Source organism: Trichomonas vaginalis, chromosome I, assembly GCF_026262505.1.
Source record: "Trichomonas vaginalis G3 chromosome I, whole genome shotgun sequence".
Classification (NCBI taxonomy): Eukaryota; Parabasalia; order Trichomonadida; family Trichomonadidae; genus Trichomonas; species Trichomonas vaginalis.
Window position 1 is genome coordinate 14,482,125 of NC_067203.1, and position 17,182 is coordinate 14,499,306.

At 33.4% G+C, this 17,182-nt stretch overlaps 7 protein-coding genes across 7 annotated transcripts; 2 read left to right on the forward strand and 5 right to left on the reverse strand.

Moving 5' to 3' along the window:
* Positions 1-176: 176 nt before the first annotated feature.
* Positions 177-8,400, reverse strand: TVAGG3_0986160 (beige/BEACH-related family; the record flags this gene model as incomplete). Its single annotated transcript, XM_001582580.1, has 1 exon — positions 199-8,286. One exon carries the CDS (start codon positions 8,284-8,286, stop codon positions 199-201), a length of 8,088 nt encoding a protein of 2,695 aa, XP_001582630.1.
* A 160-nt stretch (positions 8,401-8,560) lies between these two features.
* Positions 8,561-9,804, reverse strand: TVAGG3_0986170 (nucleoplasmin-like domain family; the record flags this gene model as incomplete). The annotated part of the gene is made up of 1 exon (XM_001582579.1): positions 9,021-9,704. The coding sequence occupies one exon, from the start codon at positions 9,702-9,704 to the stop codon at positions 9,021-9,023; it is 684 nt and encodes a 227-aa protein (XP_001582629.1).
* A 120-nt stretch (positions 9,805-9,924) lies between these two features.
* Positions 9,925-11,510, forward strand: TVAGG3_0986180 (phosphoprotein phosphatase protein; the record flags this gene model as incomplete). The annotated part of the gene is made up of 1 exon (XM_001582578.1): positions 10,320-11,435. One exon carries the CDS (start codon positions 10,320-10,322, stop codon positions 11,433-11,435), a length of 1,116 nt encoding a protein of 371 aa, XP_001582628.1.
* A 164-nt stretch (positions 11,511-11,674) lies between these two features.
* Positions 11,675-12,812, reverse strand: TVAGG3_0986190 (SGF29 tudor-like domain family; the record flags this gene model as incomplete). Its single annotated transcript, XM_001582577.1, has 1 exon — positions 12,005-12,799. One exon carries the CDS (start codon positions 12,797-12,799, stop codon positions 12,005-12,007), a length of 795 nt encoding a protein of 264 aa, XP_001582627.1.
* Positions 12,813-13,163: 351 nt separating this feature from the next.
* On the reverse strand, positions 13,164-13,859 carry TVAGG3_0986200 (EF-hand family; the record flags this gene model as incomplete). Its single annotated transcript, XM_001582576.1, has 1 exon — positions 13,281-13,763. One exon carries the CDS (start codon positions 13,761-13,763, stop codon positions 13,281-13,283), a length of 483 nt encoding a protein of 160 aa, XP_001582626.1.
* A 193-nt stretch (positions 13,860-14,052) lies between these two features.
* Positions 14,053-15,470, reverse strand: TVAGG3_0986210 (uncharacterized protein; the record flags this gene model as incomplete). The annotated part of the gene is made up of 1 exon (XM_001582575.1): positions 14,053-15,372. One exon carries the CDS (start codon positions 15,370-15,372, stop codon positions 14,053-14,055), a length of 1,320 nt encoding a protein of 439 aa, XP_001582625.1.
* A 1,238-nt stretch (positions 15,471-16,708) lies between these two features.
* On the forward strand, positions 16,709-17,179 carry TVAGG3_0986220 (uncharacterized protein; the record flags this gene model as incomplete). The annotated part of the gene is made up of 1 exon (XM_001582574.1): positions 16,709-17,179. The coding sequence occupies one exon, from the start codon at positions 16,709-16,711 to the stop codon at positions 17,177-17,179; it is 471 nt and encodes a 156-aa protein (XP_001582624.1).
* Between the last annotated feature and the right edge of the window lie 3 nt (positions 17,180-17,182).

Sequence of the window (17,182 nt, forward strand, 5' to 3'; positions counted from 1 at the left end):
TTAATAATCTCCATAATTGGATCTTAATTTGCGTTCCATTTTGCCAAAGATAAATTGAGAACATAATAGTCCTTTTATTTGGGTGCTTTATAAAATTGATATTAGCTTGTTATGTTTATTTCTGATTCTCATAAAATTTAAAAAAATTAAAAGATTAAATAAATGAATAGTTTTATAAAAAAAATAAAGATATATAAATTAGAAGTAGCTAATTCTTCCATCTTCAAGAGCAGCAAGTATAGCTCTTCCGCTTTCAATAGTGGTCAAATAAGTAGCAGCCGAATTCATTGGAATATGCTTAATTTCTTCATAAGTAGGAGACTTCAAAATTGAAACTCCATTTTTATCTGAGTAAACAATGATGTGTCCTCCATCACTATCAACGAAGAAAACAGTTGCAAATAGAGCAGACTTCGTTTCAATGACTTTGCATGTCTCTAAGTTGATGTCCAAAACAGTCAAAACGTTGTCTTCTCCAACGACACTGTTTACAAGAGTATATCCATCATCACAAACACAAACAGATTGAGGAACACCATCAACAAATGTTGATCTGATGTTTCTTCCATCCAAACCAACAGATGTTATTCTTCCATCAGAGCTGCATGAAACAACAGTTTTTGCAACTTCTGTAATCGAAACACAAGTGATTTTAGATGAATGTCTCGAGTTGAAGAACAAAGGTTCACTGAATGTTGTCGAAACAGGCCACAAACAAACTGTGCAGTCATCTGATCCTGTCACGAAGTAGTTCTGCGTGGCAGCAATAGAAGTAATTGGTTTCGTGTGGATTCTCGAAGACCACAGTGTTTTTGGTGTCCTTCCTGTTGAAAATGAGTTGTTGTCAATAACAGTGAAAATGGCATCGTATGAAGGGGCGAAAATCGTGATGTTTTGTGTTGTTGTGACAACGAAAGGAGGACAACTCGTTTGCGACTGGAAAGAAGGACTGGAAGCAGGATCAGGAGGTAAAGTACATAACTGGAATGGAAATGCATTTCGAGATATTTCTTTGCATGAATCTGGTGACAATTTGAATCTGAAAATTGCTCCTGTGTTTTGTGTGACACATAATGTTTGGTTTACGCAATCAATTGATGTTGTTTTGCCTCCCAAAGCAGGAACAATGCCAACAGGACTTGCAGGAGAATACAATGGCTTCAAGAGATCCTTTGTTTGTGGATGAGGAGTTGTGAACAATTGTGTTGGAGCTTGGCCGAAACAAAGCGCGTATTCTTGGATGAATTTGAGTTCTGTGTCTGTTATCTTCGGTGTTATTGCTGTTTCGAAGAAGTAAGGTGAGAAAACATTCAAAGCTTTCTCAGCTTCAATTCCTCTGCTCTGGAAACCGAAGATTAAATCAATCCATCTGTTCAAATTAGCTCTGACGAAAGGACTTTCCAAAGCAGCTCTGTTCTTCTCAATGAAGTCGTGTGGAGATGATGCCCAGGCTGGTAATTCAACATCTCCATTGTTTGGAATGTTCTTTCCTAAGTCAAAACCGTTTGAATTCAAAAGGAAATCAGGGAAATAAAAGAATTCAGGGATTAACTCTCTGAAGTCCATTTGTGTGAAATTCACACTGTCCCAGGCCTTAGGAATACTGTTGAACAATCTATCTGTGTGATCAAATCTTCCACTTTGTAATTCAATGTGAAGTGAAGTGAAAGGTTCTAATCTCAACAAATAACCGATAACAACAGCAGAAGAAGAGTAAAATGCGCCGTAAAGATACTTCATTGGGCTGTCACTTGGTTCTTCTTTGTATCTCTCCAATAATGGGTCCAATCTTCTGTGATCTAAAGCGCCAACAGGGAGACTTAAATCTCTGTAAACATCTGGATTGTTTAAGTCCAAAACAGGTGAAGTATAATCCTTCAAAACCCATGGGAAAATTGGATATTGAGCCAAGTCATTGTAAGTTCTTCCAGCATAGATATTAAGGAGCATCAAGTAATCGAAGTTACTTAATTCTCCTTTCATCCATCTCTTTGTCGCATCTTTGACGTAAGGAGTTATTTCTGCCTGTGTCATTTGAAGGATTTTGATGTTTGGGAGTTTCAAAGTTTTGAGAGCTTTTAAGAAATCACTTCTTTGTGTCTGCAAGAAATCGAGGAATCTTGCGCGTCCATCATCAGTGAATACTTCAATGGCTGTATCCATTAACAAGTACTTTCTCAAGAATACACTTGTTATTGTTGTCAAAGGAATCTTGAAATACTTCGGTTTGTCAGGAGAACCTTCAAATGTCAAGTTTGTTACTGACATGATGATTGTTCCTTTGTAGACGCATTTGTTGGTAACCAAGTTTCCTCTCATCTTCAAAATGACGTTGTCTTGGATACTCGATTGTGCTTCAATTGCGGCAGCTTCTTCATTGACTTCGGCGTCCATTGTAATGACACTTTTGTCTCCATCGAATTCTGATTTTGCCAAATCTTTGAGATGTTCTTTATATTGTTTTTCAGCGTCTTCAAACTTACCGACATCTCTCATGATACTTGCATCTTTGTGATCTGTGAAAGAGTAGTTCTGGCGCATTCTTGGTCTTGTGTACATTGGACCAATTCTTGGATCGATCTTGTAATGAACAGTTTGTTTTGAATTTGGAGGACTCCATGGTCCGTTTTCTCCTGAAATGAATCTCCATAATTGTCTGTACGCTTTTCCTGACTGAACATGTCTGTTTCTGTATGACAAAGCGAATTCTAATAGCTGGTAATGTATCTGCTGGTTCATTTGCGCTAATTTTGTTCTTGAATCGAAAACATTCAAATTAGAAAAGTGACTAGAGAATTTTTCATTTTGGTCGGCCAAATTCATCAATGATTTTTGCGTTGATTTCGTTAATCTGTCAGCGTAATTCAATAAATCTGTTTCCAATTGACCTGTTTTCTCCATTAACAAGTGAATAAAGTTCATATCATCATAGCTTAACAAAGCAACAACATCTTGAGGAACTTTTACATTCAAATAATCAAAAATTGCTCTCTTGAAATCATCACTTTCTTGGATCAAAAACATTGTTGCTTGTGATGTCAAACCTGCCTTGTTCGCACATTTATAAATACCTGTGAACAAGATAGCGAAAGCATCAGCCAAACATCCAGTTGGCTTCTTCGAAACAGAAAACAAGGAGTTCAAAGGATTTATGTATTGAGAGAAACTTTGGAAATAAATTGGCAAACTCAACGCGAAACTCAAAGTGTAAGAATACATAACTAAAGGATGTAGATACCTTTCAGTGTTATAATTCATTTTCGCTGACATCAAAGGAGTTACAACCAATGATTTAAGGAACAATGTTGCTATTTGTGCGTCCATCCATATGTAATCATTATCTTTCTCTTCAATTCTTGCTCCAAAGCTTTGTTTGATTGTTGGAGAAGATCCGGATAATTTGATTCTGTGTAATTCCTGGAAATTAGCAATTGTTTCTTTAGTTTCTTTTCCGAAAACTCCGAAATACTTATCAGTATCAGGGATAATGAACATGAACTCGAAAATCATTCTGAAGACAGAATAAACAAATCCTAATGTCATCTTTGTTTGTGCCTTTCCTTGTAAAATAATTTGGTTCATGAAATTAGAGAAAACATATCTTAAAATATGGGAATAATCATTTCCTGTTCTACTTGCAAACAAATAAATAATATTTGGTAATTGTTGTAACATATCAGGGAAAATAGCATATAATCTTGTTAAACAACCCAAACAAAGATTGCAAGATTGATCAGGAATTGTTGATGAACTTGGCAACCTGTGAATTATATACTGTATAAAGTTATGATCTAACATATTTACAGATGATAATTGGTCAGGTGAACAGTTCATCAAAGCATTATCAATTGCAAGGAAATAAGGAGAAGCTTCCGCTGCTTGTAGATCGCATAAACTTTCTATCAAGATTGGTAACATGTATAATCTTGCAAAAGTGAATTTTTGCGTTACAGGCATTTGACCATTTGCAACTGAAATTAGAGGCAAAAATTGGTGTTCGTTTTTATTGAACAAACCAAATAAATAACCAGCAGCAATGTCACTGAAAACTGTTGTGCTTTTTACCATGCATATTGTTGAGATTATTCCATGAACCCATTCATCCATTGAGAAAGGATTTAACAACAATTCAGAATCTTGTTGATTTTTCTCAACAATTAAAACAAAAATATGAATACACATTGCTCTTATTCTGTCATTCTTCGACAAAATTAATGGGAAGAAAGATTCAAATTTGAATTTCTCTCTCAATGTCTGCATTAATACTTGGTTATTTGTCCTTATCATATATGACAAAGTGAATAAAGTATCAAATGTCAAGTCTTCATCATCTAAATCAAAAGACATGACACATAATCTTTCTGCATCTTCTTTTGTGAAATAAATTGTTGAAACTTTGTATCCTAAATCTCTTATTGGATTTCTAACTGTTCTTATTTGTTGTGGCCTTTGCCCTTCAACTTGTTTCGTTGCTGCATTTATCTTTGGTTTATCAAACAAACAAATATCAGGATCAGTGTATTTCGACCACAAACAAACTCTCATCAACGACAAAATCTTTGAAAATGTCATTGATTTCGCTAAAAACAGCTTAGTTTCATTGTCACTCATCTCTAGAAGTTGTAAAACAGTTGTATAAACACATGCATGAGTGTGTTCATCACCGTAAATCCACAATTCAACGTTCAAGAAAATTGCATCCAACATTTGCGCTTTTAATGGTGGATAAATAATTTCCATGAACAATGATTTGAAAGCGGAAACAACTTGTAGACTTAAGTGTTGTGTTGATGCTCTTGCAATCAAATAAGATAAAATGTAGAAACCATTGTTTCGTTCGAATTCAATTTGGTTTCTGTAATTTTCTCTCAAAGAAATCGAAAGAATTTGCAAAAGGAATGGTAAATAAGAAGAATCTATTGTGTATTCAGGAGGTTTTCCTTCAGGAGGCTGGAAAGGTTGGTCAATCTGTGCAAATAAAGGTAACAAAGAGATCATTCCGCCAATTTGATACAATGTTCTTTTAACTTTATGTGAAGAACCGAATGATTGGCCGGAAATATCCAACATCAAAGGAGCTCTTTGAGATAAGTTGATGATCCTGTCTTTGTAAGATACACTCGCGTCAAAGAGATATAAAGGATCTTTCGGGAAATTGAATAATTTCGAAAAGTGAGATGAAAAGATTTTTTCTTCACTTTGAGTAAATGATGTTGTCATGTCTCTTGGGAAATCACTTAACAAAAGGATTTGGTCACGTGATAATGCGGAATCAAAGAAAATAAAGGATCCTAACATACAATTCAAGTTCCTACAAATTGTGCCGTTTACAATTTCACCTTTCAATTGAATTTGAGGGGATTGAAATGTTGCTTGTTCTTTTCCATGAACGAACAACCTGACAATCTTTTTCTCGAATATGATGGCAACTTTCGTCCAAATGTTTTCTTGGAACTGGAACTTGAATTCTCCGTTCAAAACGTTCTTTCCTTGTTTAATTTCAAAGAAAAGTCGCTGATTGAAGTAAATAACTCTGACATGGTTATCATCTCCTGTCCTGAAATACAATATATCGCCTGGTGTTGCTTGTGGACCTGTGAAATTCAAATCACAGAAAAGTGTCATCTCAGAAATTTTCAAATGTTCGGATTTGAGAGTTTGTAAACAATCGTTTCCACTTCTGAATCTAAATATAGAGACAGGAGCGTCGTATGGGTTCTGGAATATGGAGTAAAGGGATCTGAGCATCTCAAATGAGTAGAATGGTCGGAAATTGCCAGGAAGTGAAGTGAAATTTTGGAATAATAATTTCAAATCTTTTCCTTTCATCGAATGGCCGGCCAATATATTGAAAAGCTCATTTGCTGCATCGAATCCTTGTCCTAACTCGCGTTTTGTCCTATACGATGATATGTATTTGAGCAAATGGTTCATTAAATCAGACATATTTACTTCTCTTACAGAAGCTTCGTCCAATTCGCAGCATTGCTTCACGTATTGCATGAACCAGACCAAAGTATCTGGGTATTTCAGCAGTAAAGTGAAGATTAATGGTAATGGCATGCCATTCATAATCGGATAAGGAACTTTTGGCAGTTTCTTCTCTCCGAACACGATATCCCAGAGCCTTTCGAGGAGATCTAAGTTAAGCTTGTCTTGGAAGAACAATTCGAAGACCGGAGAAAGCTTTGTGAACAAATCTGACTCTGCAATGTAGGCTTTCATCTCTCCTTTGACCGTTGAGAAGACTCTGAAGATCTCTAGAAGGCAGAGCATGTTTTTCTGGTCTTTAGTGTCGTAAACGAACTTTGCAAGTACATCAATAAAACCATGATTCAAGAAAGCTATGGCTAATTGACTTGCGTTGAGAGGTACGGCCTGGGAAATCATTTGTAATAAAGCGTGGCCCATTTCTATGTAGATGCCGCCTTTCTTTGTCGAGTTTGCAAATTCAGTTTCAAAGAATTTGAACAAACTGTTAAGATTTCTTTGGGAAGCGACGAGACTGACCAATACATTCAATGTTTGAGTGAGTGCCCATGATGAAACGTTCGGTTCGAAGATCATTTGCGTTAATGCATGAATAAACACGGAACTATTGAAGAAAATGTACTTGAAATCATTGTATTTGTTAACAGTATCGATGAAAGCAAACAATGATAGACGGGCTTCTTCAATTATTGGAAGAATTTCTTGATCCAAATTTGATAAGTGCATTAAACGCAATTGTAGCAATGCTCCTGCTAATGTATGGTCATATGATATCATTTTCATAGCTTTGGCAGCTAAAGGAACTGAAATAAAGCAAGTAAACAACATCGCATTCAAAATGAACGGAGTATTACGTAATTCTACGAGATCTGTGAAGAAGAAATTAAATAGATCACATACAAAGATCGGATCTCGTGGTCCTTTGGATAAAATGAATGGGAAAAGTGCGTATGTGAAAGCTTGCATTTCTTTTGTGGGACAATCCAAGAAAGAAGTCTTCAGCATGTATGTAAAGAAGTCTCCTTCATATAAAGCAGTGACGGCAATTGGTAAATCCCTGGAATAAAAGAATGCGCTCCATACTCCACAGAAATAAGCAACTCTTGCGGATTTTTTGCCTTTCATGAGTGGTTTCATCAATTTCATGTGTACATATGATGGATGCTCTTGTGTAGGTGTTGAACAAAGCCTTCTAATAATTTTTAATAATAAATCTGGTTCTTTATCCAAAGTATACTTCTGGTAGAGACTTGGTACTGGTGGTGATTTACCAATGAATGTCTTTTCGTTGATAGAACCAACAGGTACCATTTGATTAAAAGTTTGTTCTGTAATTATGGTATTGTCTTCAAGAGGAGCGCCTGAATTATATGTAATCTTCTTTGGTATGGGTAATTCTGTAAGTATTGGTAATATTGAGCCATCAATGATGTCGTACATGAAATGAATAATAATTTGAATATTTTTCTCATCAAATAAGAATGGTAGTGTCATTGGACTCTTGTTTGTTATGTCGGCAACTGTTTGGAATACAAGAAGCTTAGTATTATTCGATAAATTTGAATCTGAAATGAAATGAAGGAGATGATCAAGTAGATTGTAGTAATTGAAGTTCTCATTACCTTCTAAAGTAGAAGATATTTGTAAAAATCGTAAAATTTGAAGAAAGAAGTCAAGACGCGATTGATCGTAAATTGATTCAGGAGAAAACGAAAAAAGAACATTTAAGTAGTAGTTTTGGAAATAGAAAATCGCATGTGCATCGATTGATGGGCTCTTCGAGCAAAAGTTTGTCGCTAAAATCAAAAGATTGCGTAAAGTTTTGCTTGATTCATCAAATAAACTAATTTCTCGATACTTTGATGCGATGGTATAAAGCGAAAATGCAATTGCTGCAGAAGAAATCGAATAAAGTTGTGGAAACTGAGGAACAGTGTTTGCAATTACATAAGAGCACTGATAAATCATTTCATAAACTTGTAAATCCGGTATTTTAAACAATTGTAATGAGAATGCTGATATAGCAAATAGTTTTTGTATAGCTAGAACAATATCATTCTGCATAGGTGCTAAAATCACATCTTTGAAGTTGAAAAATAGTGACAAAGCATCCATTTGGTTGATTTCTGGGTGGTCGGTGAAGAATTGCTTTATAACTTGTATATCATACATCAGTAAATCGTTATTTAAGTTACTTCGCATCGAAAATGCGTTGATACACTGATCTATCATGTATTGCGATATATCTAAGTGAAATTGGCGGAAGTATGTCGGTTGAAAAAATGGATTACTCATCTAAATTTGATTTGAGCGATACAAAATTTTATATTGAACGATGGTTTTCCGGTGGGAAATAAAGCAAGATTATGAATTACCATTGCTGTGCACATATGTATATCAATTAATAACATGTAAATGGCCTTCTGGATTTCAATTGAGGGTCTCTTGACTGACCGATTAACTCCTCTCAATTTTAGCGAACTTTGAGCTGAGAAAATCTAGACGAATATGAAGGATATAATTCAAGATATTTATTAACCATACTGTAAAAGAGAAAAATGTATGTAGCAAATTAAAGAATCTATTTAGTAAATGATAAAATGAGTAGGTGCCAAAAGTGCTTACTCTTAAACAACCGTCGGATTTCCGGGTGAAATCGTGACACACTTTCGTCTTTCGTAGGCAGTGGTGGTTGTTACAAAAGGTAACTTCGAATGTAGCGTGAAATCTGCAAAAAAAATTCTGAAATTTGAATGGAGAACACAAAAATTGAATAGTTTACGTCAATAAAAAAGAGAAAAATGAAGCCAATGTGTCTCGAACCTAGGACTTAGAGCAGCAATCCCACTGTTTATCACATTACATAACATGCATCTCTCACCTCAGTGAATGAGATCAACTATATGATAACTTTTTCCCCATTATATTCTTGTGGAAAAGTGACAAATAGCAACTTTGACCCTCTCTCATGATAAAATTACAAAAAAAATATTTAAAAACTCTATAAAACAGTGCATTGGTATTTTGGCTTATTTCCTCTTGAAATCTTTCTTGAAGTTGTCGTTCTTAAACTTGTTATTTTGCTGTTGGAATTGCTTTCTTTGTTGTGGTTGTTGATGTTGAGGTTTTTGATGATTTTGTTGTTGATGCTGTGGTTTATTTTGTGGTGGAGGTGGTGGTGGCTTCTGTGCAGGAGCTGGTTTTGGTTTATTCTTTGATAAAGCTAATAATTTCGTCTGAACGTCTATTTCATCAACTTCATCAACATCATTATTGGCTGTATCATCAGGGGAATCACCAGAGTTGTCTCCTTCTTCTGCGTTTTCTTCCTCCTCTTCTTCTTCTTCCTCTTCATCTTCAATTGGAACATTATAGCCTGCTATATGAATTGTGCAAGTTCCTTGATTGTGAAGCTTAACAATGTTAAGAGGAGAGAAGCAAAAGTTAATAACTTCATGTTCTCTTTCTTCTGGCATAAGAGAAGCAATCATTATATCTGTATGCGGCAATTTTGAAACATCAACTTGATCTTCATCTTGATATGGATCAATAGTAATAATATGAGCTAATAATCTTTGTGGAGTGTTTTTAGATTCTTCTGAAAACTCTCCAATGCATACATTTGTTATATACATATTAGCATCATCTGGAATATCCAAGGTAACTGTTTTACCTGGACCAATAATTTGTGCCCATGTAGTGCTTGCACTCATCAGCTGTCACTTTTAATTCAAAGATTATTGATTTTCGAAATTCCATATTAGAGAGATGTTTTTAGTTTAAGCAACATTCGTCAAAATAGTATACATTCTCATATTTCAAAAATATAAAAAAATTAAATCAAAAAATCAAATTAGTTGGAATTTGCATGTGAAAATCAAAGAGGAATCACACATTGAGTATTACAGCATGCAAATGATATTGTTTCACAAAGAAGAAAGAAGCGTATAGACTTTATTAAGAATATTTGAAAATATAGGTTTCTTTCATATATGGTTCATATTGTGTGGTAGAAGGAGATATAGTAAACTAATTTGTAAGAAAACAAATGAAAAAATGAAAAATAATAATGAAAAAAACTGGATAAAAATAGTAGTTAACAAGGTATTTGGTGCTGTTTGGTTCGTGTTTTTAGTAAATAGATGTCGAATCATATTTGTACTTGTTAATTCCGTATAATCTTTTAATTTTCGGAAAATTATTGCATTGATTGCTTTGATATCGAAGTATATGAGTTTCCTTAATGTCTTGGATGTAGTCTTATGCGATCAAATAATCGCAATGAATTCCAGGAGTTTTATCTCTCTGACCAATTTCAAATGACAAAAATGAATACAACGCTTCTCGATAGTTTCATTGTTTCAGTAATTTCAAGTCGAGCCAATGCGATGTGCAGGAAAGGAAGTATATACCAAATGAAGTTCGATAAGTACTTTGTCACTGATTTGCTTGATAATGTTTCAGTTGTTCTCGATAAAGAACCATCACTTCTATATCTTCCGTCAGATATAGTAGTTGTTGGTGACATTCATGGCAATATTGATGACCTTATTCGATTTTTCACAACTTGTGGATATCCTCCCCAAACGAAATATCTATTTTTAGGTGATTATGTTGATCGTGGTGCTAATGCAGTAGAAGTTGTACTACTTTTGTTTGCTTTAAAGCTTAAATATCCAGACAGTATCTATCTCTTACGTGGAAATCATGAATGCGAATCTCTTACGACTGCATATGGCTTTAGAACTGAAGCTAGTAACAGAGTTGACAAAGAAACATACTTCTTATTCACAAATACTTTTCAATATTTACCATATGCAGCTGTTATCAATAAAGAAATCTTTTGCGTTCACGGTGGCATATCCCAATTTATTCACTACATCGATGAAATACAAGATCTCAAGAAATCATTGAAGATTCCTTCTGCAGGACCAATTGCAGACTTATTGTGGTCAGATCCTCGCGATCGTGTCGAAGAATATCATCCAAGTGATAGGAAAGTCGGATACTTCTATGGCTGGAAAGCTGTCAATAATTTCATGAAAGATAACAAATTAAAGTTAATTGTTCGCTCCCATGAAGCTTGCGATGACGGATACAAGTGGGCATTCAAGAATGTTGCAAGCGCAAAAGGAAAATGCTTAACAATATTCTCAAACAGTGATTATTCGCAAGATTCAAACAGTGCTTGTGTTTTGAAAATTGATAAGGACAATAACTACGAAATCATTCATTTTGAACGTCATCACTGTGGTCCATTGGCTTATCCGACCTGGTTACCTCAAAATAATACAGAACAAGTCGCTTTTAGAATGATTAAGAAATCTAAAGACGATAATGGTTCGTATGAGAGCTTTGACGACTTCTTTGATGAGTTCTACAACTCAAATGATGACGATGATGATAATAACAAAGAAGAAGATGACGAAAATGAAGAAATTTAATTTATATCATTTATCAATGTTTTTGTTTAATGTATATAAAAACTATCGGTATTGTTTAGATATATTGGTATTCTAACAATAATAAACTAAAAAAATTAATCATTAATTTCTACTTTATAAAATTTTCCATTTAAATAAAAAAACTCACTGTGTTGGTGCTACAGTTTGAGATTTTCATGGAGTTTTAAAAATAATATAAATTTGAAATTTCGATTTGGACTTATGAACAATATATGTTTGAAAATATTCTTATTTTTACTAGAAAAGGCTTTCCTTCAATATCTGAGTTTCTGTAAGAAATTATAGATGAGTTTTTGGTAGAAATATCACTATAGTCTATGCAATAACTTGTGGAAAGCCATACAATAATATAAAGAACTAGAAATGATACATCCAATGGTAATATTTAAAAAGATCATAAAAAAATATTATAAAGTTATCGTTGCTGGGGTAATAGATTGCATTATAGACAGGAAAATGTTGCTTTGTATTGTTTTCTTATTATAAAATTAAAAATCATTAGCGGAAAATCCAAAATTGAGAAAATGAATATACAAACAAACAAATGTTTATTCCATTAAACTCTTCCAATTTTCTGGGAAGTTAACAACAAATTGCTCTGGTATAATTCTGGGGTCATCATCGCCGAAATCTAATTGATAACCTCGAATTTGATCTGGATTACCATCACTGACTATATCGTATGGTCGTGCAATGACTGTAGCAGGGAAGAAGGTTCGTGATCCTTCTGCTGGCATAAGTGCTAAAACTTTTGCATTTTTTGCGTGTTCCCAACGAGCGATTGGTTTTTCAGGGATAATTGTAGGCAGTGGTGTCCACTGGTCTGATTTTAGTTCAATGACATCGGTATTTGAAGAATTTGTATAAGGATCAATTACATAAACGGTATCATTCTCATATTTGTAAACCATCATGAGTAAAAATTGTCTATTAATATTTGCGCATACAAATTGATTCTGACTTGGAGTTCTAGACCTGTAAGCGTAACAACCGCAATAATTAGGGATTGGAGCATGTCTAGTTTTAGGTTTACCATGGAAAAGATTCAAAAGTAATCCATCTAACTCCTCTCTGGTTGGCATCGACGTTTCAACTCTTGAACCAGATTTTGATCTCTGCTCAAGAATTTGTTCAATTGCATTGATTGTTGTGTTTACAGAATCAATAGACTTATCATAAGTCTGGCCAATAATTCCTTGGTAAGTCTCACATTCTTTGGCAATTCCTTGTCCAGGATTTTGATAAAAATCTGTTTCTATTTGTTTTATTTGAGTAACAAGTTGATTTAATGTGGTCACATAATTAATAGTTTCCTTAAGCTTGGTCATGAGATTGGAACTCATGCGCATGAGGATTTGTCACTTTTTATGTCAAAAATGAAACTGTTTTGATTGGAAAAAAAAATTATTGATAAAGTTCATATTTAGGTTCATTACATATGTTTCGATAGCTTGCGCTATTCTAACATAAGATCGCATTGTAAAACTACATTAATTCATTTTGCTTCCATAATACTATAACAAATGCAAAAGTGTTCATATGCTTTTGTTTACCTTTGAGCTGTAGAGTGTTAATTCTAATGTCAAATTAAAAAGATGATTAATGATATTCTTGGCACTATTCTCAACTAGAAAACTAACTATTTCCGTTGAATTATTCATTACTAAGATGGCCACTATTATTATTAATGAAGTATTAGAATTGATTATAACCTAGTATATTTATGAAAATAAAAAAACAATAAAATATCATACAAAAATAGATAAATAGGGTATCCATGAATAACTGGAGATAACCCTATAAGCATAAACATAGAAAGATAACCTAGATAGGAATCTTCTTATCTTCGCAAAATTTGGTAAATTCTTCTATTGTAATATAATCTTTTGAGATTCCTTCTCTATCAAATTCATCAATGAAATCATCGCAGAATTTTAATTTAATATCATCTCCGCACACTTTCATAAATCTTTGTATATCAATTGCTGTCATTCTTGCTTGCTTCAAACCTGCAATCATCTTGAAGAAATATTGATATCTTGACTCTGCAGTTCCAAAAATTTCTTGTCGCATAAAACTTGCTTCATGAAGGAATACTCTCATAGTGACATTTCCTGGTTCTGTGAAAACTGTCTTTGATGGAAGTCTGAATAATGAGAAAATGTGTTGTGCATAAGTATTTGGAATTTTTCCGTCGGCATCTTCATCGAATTCACGAAAAACTTCTGCCATATCAACCATCCATTCTTGGGGAAGCTTTTTAATTTCAATATCGTAATCAAAGATATCAATAGGTGGATGATTCATAACAAAAAAAAATGTACGTTTTTCAAAAAAAAAATCATGAATTATTCTAACATTAAAATTATTATGAAATGATAGTGTACTATGGACAGTAAATTTATTTGTAGCGTCAAATGTTGACTATTACGTATTATCGAATTTTCAAATGTTCGTTTCGGATGATTCAATGATTGAACTATCTTCGCTTCAACTTATCATATTTAAATATCTTTAAATCAACGAATTATTTCATATTATTGAAAAAATTATTGAATAAACTAAAAATACAAACAAAAATTTACTAACAAACAATCTAAGTAGATTCATCTGATATCGAAATATCCTTATCATTCGTCTCTTCTGAGTTGATTTTATTATCATACGAATAAGTATACGTGTATGAGTAACTCTCATCATCAGAGCTCTTCTGGTCCTTCACCTTGACATTATCTAACGGTTTCTTACTTTTTTCTGGGAATTTATCTTTTGATTCTTCATTTTCATATGAAGTGTCTGTAGAATAAGTGATTTCCTTTTGTTCAATAGGTCTTCCTGCTTTTCTGACCATATAAATGACAAAAACAATAATAAAAGTTATAATTAATACAGAATCAATGGCAGAAGCCGCAATTAGGATAATTCTCTGCTTCGCTTCGTCCTGGTTACCACTGTTTTTCTCGATTTTATTGAATGAAGTTGGTGAAGTCGTACTAAAAGTCGGTGTTTCAGATATTGAAACTGGATCTTCTAATGTTGGCAATAAATCGGGTTCAAAGAAACTTATATCGCGAGCTGCTATGGTTGGGAAGTCTGCATCGCATTCATAAGTATATAAAAGATTTATCTCCAAAGTAATGGCCGCTTTCCTGATTCCGATAGCATTTACGTTATTAAAATCACCGCAGTCTGAGAAGCATTCGAAAAGTTTGAAATTATCTGTTGCTGACGCTAGATATTTCGCTCGGTTCCGAAAAAAGCATGAATTTGAGAGAATGTTGTTTGGGGACCTATAGGAAAAGTATATGCATGAATTTTCTGTGCTGTTCGCTATAAGGTTTTCGATAAAGTTGCAAAATTTTGTATTTAAATATTTCTGGAAAATACAGCAATCTACTTCAGGGTTACTTAGATTATTGTTACTAAATGAACTATACTCCATGTATCCTGAGCCAGAGCATTGAATATTGGCGCATATGGAGCTTGAAAATGAAGAATTATGATGTTGATACAGCGCATTTTCTCCTGATGCAAAGAATGAGCTTTTTGAAGGTTTTTCGCATGATCCGCAGCTGACGAAAGATGTGAAATTGAAAAAGGATGTATAAAAATTTTGAGAATATGAAAATGAACCTTCGTAATCATAAGAACAAGTGCTGCATAGTTTGGCGCATGTTTGAATTACTTCAAATGTTGCGTTTGAGTCAAAATATATGGCTCCACCATGGTTTTCAGAAAAATCATTAAAGAAAAACGAATTATCAATAAATAAACTGCAAGGAGTGAGATCAGATGATAGTCTTATTGCACCTCCCTTAAGATTTATAGCTTGGGAATAAGTTATTGAATAATTTTGAGGTTCGAAGTAGGTGTGGGTTATAAACCCCGTTATCACCCCTTCAATAGGAATGTCCATTGACGTATCCGGACCTTTGATAATACGTTGCCGGGATCTAAAAAATAAGAGAAGAAGCAGCATATATTGACAAATAGGTTATCCTTTGCAATTTTTTGAAGATAACTAGAAAATATATTGAGAATATATTAAGCACTATTATATTTATTAAAATGTCAAGTATTTAATAGAGCACGTTGATATTTGAGAATATTCTAAGTCCATGTTCTCAAAAAAATTTACAATTTCAATAAAAAAATTTTTTGGTGTTCCGATATTTTTAGATTGAATGAATATTCAATATTATTTTTTTATTGATGCACGTTAGTTAGGAAATATCTGCCTCATCGATCTTACTGATTCTTGTGCTAGGAATAGCGTTTATGAGTATGGGTTATGTCTGACTTTTTTCAAATATCAACTCGGGTCACTTAATTTTTAATTGATAGTAAAATCAATATAATGGACTATTTGCAGCAAAATCAATAAAATTTTTGATTACGATTAGTTTGAGTTATTTTCAATGTTATCGTTTGAGAGTGTGAAATGTTGAAAGACTTTGATTAAATAATTGGACTTCTGATGGCTCACTATTTTGATTTATCACATTTCTTGGCATATATGATCTAAATTAATCTCTATTGCTCAAGGAACATAGCTCATAAGAATAGATTGATCTTAATATAACATGCAAATAGTCTAGTATCATGATGGGAATACTTGAATCTCTATATTCACTTTATCCATTCAATTTATCTTATATCAGATGATATGAATATGATAAATATGATTATTCTTTTGATAGATTGAAGTATATAACTTTTTTGCAGTTTCATATATCAGTTAGATGTAAGAATTAGTTAATTCTTATTGTTGTGCGTCATTAGTTGATATTTAAGTTCATCATCCAGAAATATATTTAAATTATCTGATCTGATTCTTATCAACGATCATAAAAGTAGATGTATAGGATTAAATGCTGTGCAAAACTTAGCTTAAAGTCACTATTCTAGAAATGACATATAAACATAGAATTATAGATGAGTTGTCAATATTGGCAAGTGGAATAAACTCTCAATGAATGGAGATGCTCAATTATCTCAATAACACTTTCAAATGTTTTAGAACTAAAGGAGGTAATCATGGGTTGAATATGTTTCTTATGGAAAACCCTTATATCTGCAAAATCAAAATTAATCCGAAGTCCACATTCCATTCAATGTAAGAAAAATTGAAAAAAGGAAATATCATAAGGAGAAGATCTCTGTCAATGTTTTTTTGATCAATTTTCAATGCCAAAATGTTTACAAAATTATTCGTTTTTTGTCATGAAAAAAAATTGAGAAGAGAAAAAAAAATGAACGCTAGAGGAAAGCACGGCGATCCTGCTATCCTCCGGCCAAAGGCAGGAACTCGATCTTCGCTGAGGCGTGCTCCAGCAAAAACTTATCAGCAGTCGAGTTCAAGGGGATATGATTCTCCCGAAATTGACCAAATCAGAGAATCTCTTATGGAAACACCTGATTTCACTGGCATAGAAATGCCCAAATTAATCAAGGTACAGGAAAATAATAATGAATATTTATCATACTGCATACAAAATCGAATGTATGAAGAGGCTAAAAAATCACAACAACTAAATCTATATCTTTCACGTGAAATTCAGATGCAATCACGCGAGTTAGAGGCTTTTCTTGCCACAAGTGCAACAAATCAGAAGTTCGCCAAGTCAAAGCAAGAAAATTCGAAATCGTACGTATTCTTTATGGTGCAAAAACATCTTGAGTTAATCAAGATGCTTTTGCCCCTGATTTTACTAGATTACTAACAC